This window comes from Eutrema salsugineum, unplaced genomic scaffold (assembly GCF_000478725.1).
Source record: "Eutrema salsugineum unplaced genomic scaffold, Eutsalg1_0 scaffold_15, whole genome shotgun sequence".
In the NCBI taxonomy this organism is placed as follows: Eukaryota; Viridiplantae; Streptophyta; class Magnoliopsida; order Brassicales; family Brassicaceae; genus Eutrema; species Eutrema salsugineum.
The window spans coordinates 427,247-441,656 of NW_006256867.1; the positions used below are offsets into that span (position 1 = coordinate 427,247).

The 14,410-nt window shown below is 36.3% G+C and overlaps 4 protein-coding genes and 2 pseudogenes across 4 annotated transcripts; 3 read left to right on the forward strand and 3 right to left on the reverse strand.

Moving 5' to 3' along the window:
• Positions 1-1,049: 1,049 nt before the first annotated feature.
• On the forward strand, positions 1,050-4,533 carry LOC18022150 (the record flags this gene model as incomplete). The annotated part of the gene is given in 10 exon segments (XM_006404565.2): positions 1,050-1,294; positions 1,573-1,807; positions 1,892-1,993; positions 2,100-2,269; positions 2,385-2,518; positions 2,616-2,793; positions 3,005-3,569; positions 3,670-3,782; positions 3,871-4,117; positions 4,188-4,533. Coding segments are annotated over 10 exon segments (2,211 nt in total), but the record flags the coding sequence as incomplete, so codon positions are not given.
• Positions 4,534-4,944: 411 nt separating this feature from the next.
• LOC18022151 (putative defensin-like protein 79) lies at positions 4,945-5,359 on the forward strand. The gene is made up of 2 exons (XM_006404566.2): positions 4,945-5,062; positions 5,163-5,359. Exons 1-2 carry the CDS (start codon positions 4,984-4,986, stop codon positions 5,357-5,359), a joined length of 276 nt encoding a protein of 91 aa, XP_006404629.1. The 5' UTR covers positions 4,945-4,983.
• A 1,400-nt stretch (positions 5,360-6,759) lies between these two features.
• Positions 6,760-8,870, forward strand: LOC18022152 (cinnamyl alcohol dehydrogenase 2). Its single transcript, XM_006404567.2, has 4 exons — positions 6,760-6,849; positions 7,017-7,130; positions 7,680-8,350; positions 8,435-8,870. Exons 1-4 carry the CDS (start codon positions 6,761-6,763, stop codon positions 8,635-8,637), a joined length of 1,077 nt encoding a protein of 358 aa, XP_006404630.1. The 5' UTR covers position 6,760; the 3' UTR covers positions 8,638-8,870.
• A 1,151-nt stretch (positions 8,871-10,021) lies between these two features.
• LOC18022153 lies at positions 10,022-11,387 on the reverse strand (annotated as a pseudogene).
• Positions 11,388-12,400: 1,013 nt separating this feature from the next.
• LOC18022154 (egg cell-secreted protein 1.2) lies at positions 12,401-12,778 on the reverse strand. The gene has a single exon (XM_006404569.2). It carries the CDS (start codon positions 12,776-12,778, stop codon positions 12,401-12,403), a length of 378 nt encoding a protein of 125 aa, XP_006404632.1.
• Positions 12,779-13,941: 1,163 nt separating this feature from the next.
• LOC18022155 lies at positions 13,942-14,314 on the reverse strand (annotated as a pseudogene).
• Between the last annotated feature and the right edge of the window lie 96 nt (positions 14,315-14,410).

The window sequence follows — 14,410 nt, forward strand, 5'->3', positions numbered from 1 at the left end:
ATTTTAATTCGAATTAATTTTTTTTAATTTTCAATTATATTAAACGTCGTATAATCGTCGTAATAGCTTTATTAAAATCGTCGTAATCGACGAATTTACGACTAAAATGTACGACAACAAATACGACGATTATACGTCCGTGCTTTACGACGATTTTACGACGAAATGATTAAATACTGTACGATTGATTTACGACGATTTATGCGTCGTACATTTTACGACGATCTTACGTCGACCATTAACGACCACTTAACGACGGTTCAGGCGAAGACCAAGTCGACGCAATTCGATGTAAAATCGTCGTAAACTGTACGACGCATTTACGACGATTTTGTTTCCCTCGATGTTACGACGAAACGAAACCGTCGTATATTATACGACAATTTTACGACGATTTGTTTATTACGACGATGACTTTACGACGATTTTGAAATCGTCGGTAGTCCGTCGTAATAGCCCTATTACGACGAAATAACAATTATTTCGGCCGTTGTAAAATGATGTTTTTCTTGTAGTGCAGGAGGTTTGCTCACCAAGACATACCTCGGCATTTTGCCTTGGGAACTTGTAAATCTCGTGTCGTCTCTGTTTTACTTCTCTTAATCCTGCAACAAACGAAACAGAGCATAAGCGATAATACTTGGAACCTTAGATCAGCAATTAGATCGAGCACAAAGAAGGAGAAAATCGCAACATATCCTATAAAAACAAATTAATATAATCTTCAATTGATATAAGAGTGTAAAATTGCAGGCTCATAGATGGCGTATATGCACTTTGCTTGTCTTGCAGAGAAGTTAATGTGTCATTTTGGAAGAAAAAACCTAAAAATTGAATTTCATTCAAAATTTTTGAACAAAGAAAAGAATTTCATTCCAATTTATTCGGTTCGGTTCAGTTTGGTTCAATACATTTGGTACAATAACAAAATTTGGGTTTAATTTTTGATTGATGAATTTCGGTTTGGGTATTTCGATTATTTTGTGGGATCCTAGGTTGGTCAATAGAAAGTTAGAAACAAAGCGAATAATTTTCTACACCTTCACTGAATAACGACATCGTTTGTATCTACGATTCTCATATTTCGCCTATTTGCATGGGTGTGCCACGTGGCATATGCAGAAGTTGCCAGTGAACGAGTTTTTCTCACTACATCAATGTCACCAAAACCGAATGCGAAAAGAAGATAAAAGAAAAAACAGCAAACAAAAACAGATCACGAGAAAAAGAAAACGATGAAGAAGATGAAGCACTTGTCCTCCATTGCAAACGACGTCGTTCTTAGATGCTCACAGTATTTCTTCTCTCCCTGGCTATATAATTTACATATTTGCAGATCTATATATGTTTTGATTATATAGAAGGTTAATTTAAAAAAAAAAAAAATCGGAAATGAAAGCACATATATACTCAAATTCGTGTAAGTGAGCAGTTTTTTGGGATTTTTTATCGTTTCCTTGGTGGTTAAGCCAAAAGAACAGCAAACCGATTAAAGCTGATTCCTGCCGGTTTAGCATTGGTTTAATTTGGAAATAGTTTGGTGAAATTGTTGGTAACTAACTGGTGTTGCAGGGAACTAGAGTCAACCATTGAGAAAATGGTGGAAGAGTTTGAATGTCAATGGAAGCCTGGAACGGAAGGTACTTACTCGAGGAAGTTTGTGGAATTTTGCAACTCAAAAATGATGAGTCGGCTTTGTGACCAAAACATACCTGAGAGAATCAAAGATGGTTCTTTTACTCGTCTCACGTTCGATATGATGCTTGCGTGGCAACAGCCTGATGCACATGACAATGATTCTCATTTGGTAACTACTAAATCTCCTTGAGACTTCTTGATCATTTCTTGGAATTAGAGTCGTTAATTCATGTTAATATAATTGTGTGAAAAGGAAGCAGTAGGTAAGGAGAGTGAAGACAAGAGGATTCAATCAACCTTATCCCCAGAGCAAGATGACATCTCTCTTTTTTATTCAGACATCATGCCGCTTCTCGTAAGCAAATTCTTGTTTGTCAAAGTATATGACACTGAATATTAAACTGTATATAATAAACAATAATTGTTACCTCAACTTTTATGTTATGTGTGAATTTGATTAGGCTGATCATGAACCAAGTGTTGGTGAAGATGCATTTGTCTATTTGGGCTCAATCGTGCCTCTCCCCGTCGATGTCATCAACGGAAGATACACGTTTGAGACTCTAACGGCTCCTACCGGCCACCAACTTCACTTCCCGGCTTACGATATGTTTGTCAAAGAAATACACAAGTAATTCTTCTTATATAGAGCATATTGTTGGTTTTTTAGACCCGATATATAAATCATGTATATTTCTTCTATAAGTTGGTTTATTCTCGTACAAATTGTGTATATATATAACAAGGTGTATGAAGCATTTGCAAAAGCAAGCAAAACCTAAAGGGGTCGAGTTAGCGGATGATGAAGTTATACTGCATGTTGAAGGAACAATGGCTTCACAAAGAGTGGTTCGCCACATTAAAGAAACAAGCTGGCCAGGTTTGGTTTCCCTGTTTTCCTTATGTCATGCATGTCAAGTTTGATTCAAAGTCATGGCTGCTATAACTTGTCAACAAAATGTCTCTGACTTTTGTAGGTAGGATTACTTTGACAAACTATGCACTATACTTTGAAGCCGCGGGAATTATAAACTATGAAGATGCTCTTAAGATAGATCTTACCAAAGACAATGCAAATTCTGCAAAGCCTATTTCCACTGGTCCATGGGGTGCCCCTCTTTTTGACAAGGCCATTATCTACGAGTCTCCCGATCTGTAAGAATTTCTGCATGGTCTAAACTATCTATGTTGGTTCACTTTAAATTATTTCAATCTATATTGACCTAGAGCTATTTATTGACTTTCGTTTTAGTGTTGTTTGGTAAAAGAACATGTATATATTAGGGAAATTACTAGGCTAATAAAATGTTGCCTCGTTTGTTTATGACTTATATAACATATTTGTCTTTTTGATGCATTTTTTAAGTGAGGATGGAATTGTCTTGGAGTTTCCAGAGATGACAAGCTCAACGAGACGAGATCATTGGCTTATGCTTGTTAAGGAGATAGCATTAATGCATCAGTTCTTGAGGAAATACAATGTTGAATCTCCCTTACAAGCATGGGAAGTCCATTCAAGAACAATCTTGGGAATCGTACGGTTGCATGCAGCCCGTGAAATGCTGAGAATTTCGCCTCCAGATCCAAAAAAGTTTTTAATATTTAGTTTATTTGAGGAAGTTCCTAAGGGGGACTTCGTACTAGAAGAGCTCGCAGAGATTAGTCTAAAGATGAGTACTACCAAAAACCCGTGTAGTGCTAGCTCTATATTGAGGAATATGAACATGGAACAGCTTGGTAACTTATTAAAAGAAGAGGGAGAAGATAAGTGTAAGGAGAAGGAGGAAGTGATTGACAAAGAAGAAATGCTTGCGTCCCTTGAAAGTGCTGTGAATCAATCGAGAGAAGAGGGAATGGAGATTGAAAAGGCCAAAGCTACGACAACGAAGCTCGAAGAAGAAGGGATTAGTGAAAGTGTAGCAGTTCTTATGGTAAGAAGATTTTTGTGCCAAAATATGCTATATTAGGTGCCAAAAGATTGATTAGTTGTTTTAAGGTGTATTGAACTGACATTAATGAGGTATCTTTCAGGAATTGATGAAGCCACTACAAGACGCATTGCCATGGTTTCAAGAAGTGCTTTATTGGAAAAGGCCTTCTCGTACGCTTTTCATTTTAGCCATTACCATTTTCACCGTCTACAAGTGAGTTTAAAGTAACTTATATTTTCTAGAAGAGTAAATACATGGTGTATATATACTATTAATCAAGAAACTGAAATGTATGTTACAGGGAATGGATTGGTAAGGCTATAGCTGCTTGCTTAATATGGGTGGTGGTTAAAATGGCTCAGACTAGAAATAAGATGGTCCACAAGAAAAGTGAGGATACGGTAACAGTGAGCACCGAATCGGACCAAACAGTGACCGAGAGCATTGTGTCGGCTCAATATGGTGTAATAAGAGTACACCAGCTGATGCAGCATGTCAACGTCACCATCATGAAGTTACGGTCCATATATACCTCCAAAGCTAGCAAGGTATAGCTACTGTTTATATATCACTTCGATAATATTGTTTTTGTCTCTTAATTAACCTCTTGAATCTTAGCATGCAAGCATGGTGATGGGGTCGATGATAGTGTTGGCGAGCTTCTTTGCGGTGGTGCCGTTCAAGTTGGTCATCATATCTGGTATAGTATATTGCTTTGTAATGACATCGCCTATCGGAAAAATGATGAGCAACGATCAGAGTAACCGGAGAATGAAGGAGTGGTGGGATTCCATACCCATTGTTCCCGTTCGTGTACTTGACTCTTCTTCTTCCAAGTAGTTCACTTGATACGAGATACTAGAAGCTAATAGAGAAAATAATGTTTAAAACAGAGTTTTGTTTTGTAAAATATTTGCAAACATAATACTATATGTCACTACAATTATAGTAACAAATAAATCAGTTGACCGAATTGATTTCAATTTGTTTTCGATTTGGTAACTTTGTTTTACTAGATAGCTCATCTTCACACTATTTGTAGAAAGTCGCATTTAATTGTTTTCCAGTCAACATCTTTCGGATTACAGTATATTGAATTTTTGGTCTCCATATAACAAAAGTTGAATAAGAACATAAACACTTCACCAAAAAAAGAAAGAATAAGAACATAAACAGAGGAAATTGAAATACAGTACTACTCGCCCTTTTTAGGTAACCAAGATACATTTTACCACGAGTATTCAAAATTATTTTGCATGGAAACAAATTTGTGTCTTGACTTTTGTTATTAATAATTGTTGGATATCTGTTTGAGCCACCATAAGACTTAAATTAGGAGCATGTTAGAATTTCAACAAAAAAAAAATCTACAACTAAACTAAAAAAACAAAGTAAAATTAGATATCTGCAGAAAATGAAAAGCAAGAAATCTGCACATGCTTATGGAACATGTTCCCTTCTGATATCAACCATTTTCTTGCTTTTCTTCTCACGTAAGTCATTTGTTATCTAAGTTTTGAATACAAAAGCTGAATTTTTGTGATGGTCATGATATTTGAATGTATGGTTCCCTTTTTTGATTATCAATTACAGGACAAGCAAGTTCATACCAAATGCTCATATGTTTAGATCTAAACATATCATGTTCAGAGTGCAAAGCACAATGCAACGAGACAAGTTATGGAGGAATATGTGTAAAAAAATATTCCAATACCGATCGTATAATCTGTTGTTGCAAAAAAAGTCCTCCGCCATCATATTATGATCACATAAAAGCTCCGTCTTCATAATCATATCATATGATTGAACATGTTCCTGTTTGGTAATATCGTATCGGTCAACATAGTATAAGAAATAAATCAACAAAATAAAAAATTCCCAACATACTTCGTATATCTAATAATTCTCTCACATGCACACAGTACTGTTCATTATTATAGAAGTTTTATTTACCTATAATTTTGCATCAATTATAATTTCTAGAGATTTTTTTCTAAGCCAAATGATTTAATAGCAAGTTAACATATTTTTTGTTAACAATTTAACAGAAGTGACGAATATACCAGTTTCCACGATTTCACATAATTCCGCTATATTTTATCGTTCGGATTATTCATTGAGTTTTCACATTTTCCTATTTTTTGAAAATTGATTTGCTACATACGAACGTGATAAAAATATAATAGAATAACAAAATAAACTCTTTTGATATTTGGTGTTCTATAAGTGCATGTTTCGCATAAACTTTCCAGTTCTTTTAATTATTGGATCATTTAGATAACATACCAGTTAAGCATGTAATAACCATTTGGCATACAAAGATGTCTACCCTACACATTTGGCATACAAAGATATATATACATGCAGAATCTTCTAAATTTTGACAAAACAAAGATTTGAACGTTACGAAACAATGTACATACGCTATGTACATCAGTGCCGCAAGAAGAATTCAGAGATAATTAGGGAACTGGTAATATAAAAGAATAGTTATTGGTAAAATGAATATAAAAATGTAAGATAGCTTTAATTAGCCATATCGGACAATCTTGTGCCACATAGTGAAGGAGTGAAACCGATCCTCTCCTTGGGCATGTACATTCCGGGTAACTTTATCCTAATCAAATCCCACTCAAATGGTTTAATGATTGCAGCCACACTACATCTTGAGCAATTGTGACAAACACCGCACAACCTTTGTCATCCTTAAACTCCTCATACTTTCAAGTTTCAACTGTCTACTGAAAAGTGAAATCTTGTTCCCTTCTAAGTCAATGGTGCTGTGGATATATATTGGAGAAAGCTCCTTTTTTTGGGTAATTTGTACAAAAACCAAATTGGGAAGAGGAAGACAAATCCTTCTAAAACACTTTTGATTACAATTTTATTCACTATTTAGTTTTTTTTTTAATTAATCTTTTAAACACACTTTATTAATAATTTATAGAAATATATCACAAATTTTGTTTTATAAGATACTTTACCAAATTTGCCCCAAAAAAAAGATAGTTTACCAAAAAAAGCAACACAATTTATTAGTTTCTTTATCAACTTAAAGAAAAATATTTTCTTTCTTATTAAACGGATGAAAGCAAAAACGGGTTAAATGTCCATATATGCCCACACGCTCCTTCTCTATATATTAAGAGAAAAACAAGAACCCAATCGGTCAAAAAGAGACGAGAGAGATTATGGCGATATCTCTAGATCGAAACAAAGCATTTGGTTGGGCCGCCAATGACAAATCCGGCATCCTCTCTCCATTTCATTTCTCTAGAAGGTTTCTCTCTTTTACTTTTAACATTCGTATTCTGTTTTCTTCACAAGACTTCGATCTTCTTTGTTCTCTGCTGGTTTGTATAGGAAGATATTAATGAGTTGATGATATATTTTGATCGTATGATGATATAAGTAATTGCCTTTGTGTTTGGTGTTATATATGTATAGAGAGAATGGTGACAACGATGTAACAGTGAAGATATTGTTTTGTGGTGTTTGCCACTCTGATCTTCATACCATCAAGAACGATTGGGGATTCTCTCATTACCCTATCATTCCCGGGTATCCCCAAAAAACTCTTTCTTAGCAAAATATATAAGGATTCAAATATTGGGATCGATATTTTAACAATGGTGGAGAAAGAAAATGTTTTCAGTTGAGGGCTGTTTTTTTTTTTTTTTTTTTCCCACAGTACGAATATTTTGAAAAATATAATGTCATTCATGGTCCATTTTTGAAAAATGCGAATACCTTGTAGATATTTTCATGGCTATATCTGGTCCAGATTATTTTTATTCCTTTTTAGGAGATTTTTATTTCCTTTGTAGGATATCTTGGTAAATAGGGAATAAAGAGAAAAAAATATGGAGATTTTATTAAATAAAAGAAAAAGAGTTTGATACCAAAATAACCGCTCTTTATATATGCTTAAAAAAATATTTTTGAGTTTAGATTTAAAAATTAATTATGCATGTACAGTATATGGCATTTAGAAAAATATGCAGTAGTAGATCAAATTAATAAAAAAATTACAGTTAAATTACCATTACTATTTAATTTTTATTAATGATAACTTTAATCGTTAACAAACTATTTTTGTTTATTTGCTAGGCATGAAATCGTTGGAATCGCAACAAAAGTTGGTAAGAACGTGACCAAGTTCAAAGAAGGAGACAGAGTAGGAGTAGGAGTAATAATCGGTTCATGCCAATCATGTGAATCATGTAATCAAGACTTGGAAAATTACTGTCCTCAGCTCGTATACACATACAACTCACGCTCGATTGACGGAACCAGAAACCAAGGAGGTTATTCCGACAAAATCGTTGTCGATCAACGCTTTGTCCTAAGCTTTCCCGACGGTTTACCGAGCGATTCAGGCGCACCACTTCTCTGTGCTGGAATCACTGTGTACAGTCCAATGAAGTATTATGGTATGACTGAAGAAAAAGGGAAACATTTAGGTGTGAGTGGACTTGGTGGGCTTGGTCATCTCGCTGTGAAGATTGGTAAAGCCTTTGGTTTAAAAGTTACTGTGATTAGTAGATCATCTGAGAAAGAGAGAGAAGCGATTGATCGACTCGCTGCTGACTCGTTTCTCGTCACAACGGACTCGCAAAAGATGAAGGACGCGATTGGGACTATGGATTTCGTGTTGGATACGGTATCACCAGAACACTCTCTTTTACCGTTGCTTAGTTTGCTTAAAGTGAATGGAAAGCTTGTGACTTTAGGCTTACCAGAGAAGCCACTCGAGCTGCCAATCTTCCCTCTGGTTCTTGGTAAAAAAGAAAAAATATGAAAGTTGTAATTTTATGTATTGCGTGTTGTGCAAGTAATGATAAGGGTTTTGTGTTCTGTTACAGGAAGGAAAATGTTGGGAGGGAGTCAGATTGGAGGGATGAAGGAGACACAAGAGATGCTTGACTTCTGTGCCAAGCATAACATCGTTGCGGATATCGAGCTCATAAAGATGAGTGATATCAACTCTGCCATGGCTCGGTTGGCTAGGTCTGACGTCAGGTACCGGTTCGTGATCGACGTGGCTAATTCAATCTCCCTGTTGTGATCTTGATAATCGAATTTTGATTGGTTGGAAGTAGGATTCCATATTCAAATCACATGACAAGCATATCAGAGTCTCATTTCTGGATTTCTTGTTCAAAATTGAAAGTACTTTTTTAATAGTCACATTCTCATCTCTTCTATGTAGTAGTATGATGTACTGCTGGTGATTCCGAGCGCTTTTGACATTGCAAACCAGTGAACAAGCATAAATTCACGAAGAGATAATCTTACTGGTTTCCCCTCAAATAGTACTCAAATCTTGTTCTTCTTTGCCACTTCTATTTACCTTTTAAGCAAAAAGATCCCAAATTTTAAAGACCATTTGGGTTTCTAAGTCAACTCAAACAGGTTCTCGAATTTCTTCTTTTTCTTTTTGAACGCATTAATTTTGTCCGCTTTTATTATGGCTAAAAAAGATTTTAGCCACTTCATAACCAAATAAGTTGAGATCTCTTCCAGAGCTTGAACCAAAGAGAGAAGGTTTTACTCAGTTATGACGTGGCTAAAAGATCTTTTAGCCTTACTAAAATCAGACAAAATTGATGTGTGCAAAGAGAATGGATTCGAAAAACTGTTTGAATTGACCAAAAAAAAACCCCAAATTGTTATTGAAATTTGAGCTATTTTTGCTTGCAAAGCAAATTGAAGTGACAAAGAAAACGAAATTTGAGTTCTATTTGGGGAAAAACCAATAAGATTGTCTCTTCATAAATTTAAACTTGTTACTGGTTTGCAATATGGAAAACGCTCGGAATCACCAGCAGTTAGAGATACACCATACTACTACACTAAGTTTGGAAGAGATGAGAATGTAACTGTTGAGAAGGCACTCTCAATTTTGAACAAAAAAATTGACAAAAAATCCAGAAATGAAATTCTGATATGATTGTCTTGTGATTCTTGATGGAATCCTACTTCCAACCTCTCAAAATTCAACGTGCTTAAGTCATAAGCTGAGAATAATATTGACCAGTGAGTCTTGGTCTAGAGTCTGTTGTGGTTTTTGTTTGTTTTCTGCTTTCATTTTTTATTTTTAAATTTCTCGTCTTTCATCGATGGTGTAATGTATGAAGTAAATATTCCGAGATTTTCTTAGTGGAGAAATACTTGTCTTTTCTTTCGATACTCTGTTTCCTGGTAGTCTGGCTATTGTTTAAAAAAGCAAATATTGAGAGATATAGTTTTTCTTGTTGAACAAGTTACCTCTTTATATGCTCTGTATATTGGATTTCGGTCTTTTTCATATCCAAACAGTCCCAAAATGTTAAGTTCATAATTCATACACACATTTTTTAGATAAAATTTTTGTTCTTTCTGATTCATCTCTCATCTGCCAACTCTCTTATCGTTCAATTTGGTTTTTCCCGATTAGCATACAATCATGTTTAAGGCATAACAAATTGGTATCGGAGCCTTGGTTGTGCGAGTCGATGGCTAATACAAAGATTGTGGAATCCATTTGTAAATAAAGAAAGAAAAAAATCCATCTCACATTTCTGCAAAGAGATACCAATCTCGACGCCACCAGGTTCATCTCTCCTCTCCGACATAGAGAACTGATAGTTGTTGTAAAGGGACATAATCTCGGTATTAACCGGTCTTCCCCACCCGAAATCTGATCCGTATATCCCAAACTGGTTAGACCCGGTTATGGATAACTCCTGTGTACCTAATTTCATATTCTTTTTTTCCTTCCACGTACTGCTCCCAGAGTAACTCAACCTCTCGTGAACCGCAACTTTTTACCGAATCGCTAAGAACCTTGACGCAATTTACGAATCCATCTTCTCCCAAAAACGTCTTCGCTTTGTATTCTTTCAAAACGATGGAAAAGACACAGTTTCCGAAGTAGGTCTCAGGAACCGGAGGGTCTAACCGGTTTCTGAAATCAGCAGGGTACCTAAACCGAACCGGTCGATCTCCATTGCCTCCACGCGCCTTCACCATGCAGGACCACACATAGGCGTACGTGACTACAAACATTGACAAGTGAAGATCAGAGCGAGTTGACTCGTTCTTTGCTTGCTCCTTAAGTTTCTCGATGTTCTCTTGAGTTAGCTCTAGCGTGATCCGAAAAACGTCATCGTTGGTCTCTTCTTTGCAAGGAGAGTACAGTTTCAGGGTTCTTGCGCTGTCTTTGTCCTCTGCGAGATACGACAAGAGGTCTAAGAGCATTGGTAAATGCGAAGCTCGAGGTATAGCTCCGTATTTACAGATGTGAGCCCATGTTTTGTAGAATTTTGCCCCCGTTATGCCGTCTACGACGGCATGGTGGACTTTGGTTCCGATGCAGAAGCCTTGGTTCGGGAACAGAGTGATTTGCAGAGCAAAAACAGACGCGGAGTCAGAGGAAACTGGTAACTCGGGCACCAGAACGCGTAACTCAGTCTCGTGACGAAGCCCTTTGCTTGAGATACGAGAGAAACCAGCGTAAGACTCGGCCACTGTGAGAGAGACAGCGTCTCCCGGTAAGACGATGATGTGCGGCTTAGGATCTTGTGGGTACCATTTGAGGTGACCGGAGAGTGGGAGGAAGTACGTGAGGGCGAGGGAAAGGGATCGCTCGAGCTTGGGGAGGATCAAAGAGTAGAAGCAGTCACGAGATGACTCGGTGAGTCTGTAAAAGGTGAGTCTCTCGGGAGGATTGAGTTTTAGCCACACAAGATCGAAGAAAGTGAGTGGGAGAATGAGCGGGTCGACCGAGTGGGTTGCAGGGCTGACTCGGGATATCTTGATTACCTTCAACGCCATCGTTGACCAAGATTATCTCATTTGAACTTTCTCTTTCGCACGGACACACTCTCCATGGAACCTATATTCACTAATTATCAAATATAGCATATAAATTTTGGTTATAAGCAGCATATGAAAGATGCTTTTGGTAGGTAAAACAACTTCAACTTTTAAAGCAAAGATGATTTAGATATTCAACATTAAATATTTACAAATCAATTGGTAGGTAAAGATGCTCTTGGTAGGGAAAACCACTCCAATTTGGAAAGCTAAAATCACTTAAATATTTAATAAACTATACTTATATAATTCTGCCATCCCATGAATTATTGTTTCAGGGAAAAGGTTATCCAAATTACATCATTTTGTGAGCCTAATATAAAGAGTAATTTACAGCAAAGAGGATTCATCAATCATCGTTAGAACTTAGAAACTTGATTCTTCAGATATCAGACCTATATTCCAGCATCAAATGCAATGTTCTAAGGACATTTGAATTGCATTATCCTTAACAAGTGTTCTTCCTTGTGCTATACTCTGATACAATCAGGAAAAAAAAAAAAGGTTGTTCTGTACTAGTAAGTGAAGCTAATGCTAATAGCAAAAAAACTTAAAGCAATTTTAATGGCCTTCCATGAGTATTGTTTTAAAGCTAAAATTCTGAGAATTTCTTGAGGGTTGTTACAGAAGCAAGAATCCAGCTTTTTTTTTAGGACTAGTTACTTGTATTTTCTTTACTATGATCTGTTTCCTGGGTTTTTAGGATTGTACATACGTCATTGTCTTGTTCTACAAGTTATTTGCTTGAGATTTGTATCTGTTATAACTTTGCTCTGTTTCTTGAAAAGACCTGTTTTGTTCTGAATATTGTTTTAAGCTATATGTTGACCATTCCTATTTGATGGTATAGACGTGGTTTTAGTTCCATACGCAAATCCAAAAAGAGACTCCATTAATGTAAAAGAAGACTCCATTAGTCCAATACATTATATGAAAATATAGATTATAACCATTTTAAACGTTTGCATACATCAAAGTTTTACTGGGGAAGTAGCCGGAGAAGAACCACCGGAATTCGGAGACTGACAAATGCCGCGAAGGACGTTGGTTTCCTCAGAGGTAAAGCCAAGGGAAGTTAGCATCGCCGGCCAACAATTGTTGGAAATGACTTCGACAGCGTGACAGCATCCGACACCGAGTTTGGTCTCGCCGTTGAGGAAGAATAGAACTATTTCATTGGTGCATGATTTGAGCTCGTAGAGAGCATCCCAACACTCCATTAGTCCTCCTCCGTTAAGCCTCGCCGCTATGTTGGCGTAATCCGGCGTCATCGGCAGTGTCTTGCTGGAGATGTTGAAGACGAGGAGGAGAGCTACGGTGGCGAAGAGGAAACCTGAACTAGAAGCCATTGCTTTTTTTTTTTGTGTGTGGATGTGGTGATGATTGGGTTATGAGAGCTCTGTTTTTATAGTGTGGTTTTGGATGGAGTTGAATGTTAGTACCTAATGGTGGTGATTTAAGAGTAATTAAAAGGTGGATTAGTGGGAGGAATGAGAAAGGACCGATGGTAAATGCTCTTTGTTAATTATGGAACTTTAAAGCATAGTTAGTGAAAACGTATCTTGACATTGGCAGATTGGCTTTGTGACTATGAGTAACGCTCTTGATGGAGATTGAAGACTAAGGGTTAACTTCATGCAAACAGCAAAGAGAAGTATTTTCGAACTTAGGTTTTAAATGTTAACTATTAGCCGTATTGGTCAAGGTAACATCATTCAAAAAGCAGACTATTATATAAGCAAAAATTTCTATTATTATTAATTATCAACGATATTGTCTGGAATGTGTCAAATACATATTTATAAAAGAAAGTACATATTTTTTTTGTTAATTTCCAAATAGTATATGTTATAATTTTCGATAATTTTAAAGCTTAATTTCTTCTATTTAATTTTGGTATATTCAATCAGCTAAAAGCCTAAAACATTACTATGAATTTTAGTTTATTTAAGATTTTTGCCTTTTATTATTGTACGACCATTTTTACTGTTATAAGTTGTTGTGGCTTCTAATTGGATTGTTTCTTTCTAATAGCTAACTACAATTCTTGTTGCCTTGCTTAAACTTTTAAAAGATGAAATCACCAAAAATATTACGAACGTAGTCTATAACCATTATCCAAAACATGTATAACTTTTAGGAAACTAAAATCTATGTTTGAAGTTCATAGCAATCCCAAGTCCAAATTGTCCAATCCAAAGCTTATTTAAGTTAATCTGTTACAACCTCTGTTTTACATACTATATATGATAATGGTTTTGAAAGCAGAAATAATGATTTTTGCCTTGAAAAATTTGCAAGATCATCAATTAAATTTCTTGGACAAGTTAATTGTTTCTATGCTCTGTCTCTTCTAAAATGTATTTTAAGATATTCCGTATTGATGGACTCTTTCCTTGTGTTAATCACAAACTCACATGAATGAACTGTCATTTTCTCATTATACCATAGATTAAAAACTACTATATATTATAACCATATTTAATGTCAGCATACATAAGAGGAACATATATCAAAGTTTCACAGGAGACGAAGGCGCTGGAGAAGAAGAACCACCAGAATTTAGGGGCTGACAGTTACCGCGAAGGACGTTGGTTTCCTCAGGTGTAAAGCCAAGAGATGTAAGCATCGCCGGCCAACAATCGGTGGTGATGACTTCGACGGCGTTGCAGCAATCAGAGCCGAGTTTGGTCTCGCCGTTGAGGAAGAAGAGAACGATCTCGTTGGTGCAAGATTTGAGCTCGTAGAGTGCATTGCATGAGTCCTCCTCCGGTAAGTCTCGCCGCTATGTTGGTCGAATCCGTAGCCGGGAGTTTTCTGCCGGAGATGTTGAGGACGAGGAGAAGAGTGACGGTGGCGAAGAGGAGACTTGTGTTAGAAGCCATCGTGTTTTTTCTTTTAGGTTTTGTGTTGTGTTGAGTGAGATGATAATAATGGGATTAGGTAAGAGCTCTGATTTATAATAATGTGGTTTTGGAAAG

Bases quoted from the DNA above. Each gene is read 5' to 3' on its own strand.
- LOC18022151 (XM_006404566.2), top strand. From the start codon at position 4,984: ATGAAAAGCAAGAAATCTGCACATGCTTATGGAACATGTTCCCTTCTG. The intron at 5,063-5,162 runs GTAAGTCATTTG...TATCAATTACAG, and splicing joins TTTCTTGCTTTTCTTCTCAC to GACAAGCAAGTTCATACCAA.
- LOC18022152 (XM_006404567.2), top strand. From the start codon at position 6,761: ATGGCGATATCTCTAGATCGAAACAAAGCATTTGGTTGGGCCGCCAAT. The intron at 6,850-7,016 runs GTTTCTCTCTTT...ATATATGTATAG, and splicing joins CCATTTCATTTCTCTAGAAG to AGAGAATGGTGACAACGATG. The intron at 7,131-7,679 runs GTATCCCCAAAA...TTTATTTGCTAG, and splicing joins CATTACCCTATCATTCCCGG to GCATGAAATCGTTGGAATCG.
- LOC18022154 (XM_006404569.2), bottom strand. From the start codon at position 12,778: ATGGCTTCTAGTTCAGGTTTCCTCTTCGCCACCGTAGCTCTCCTCCTC.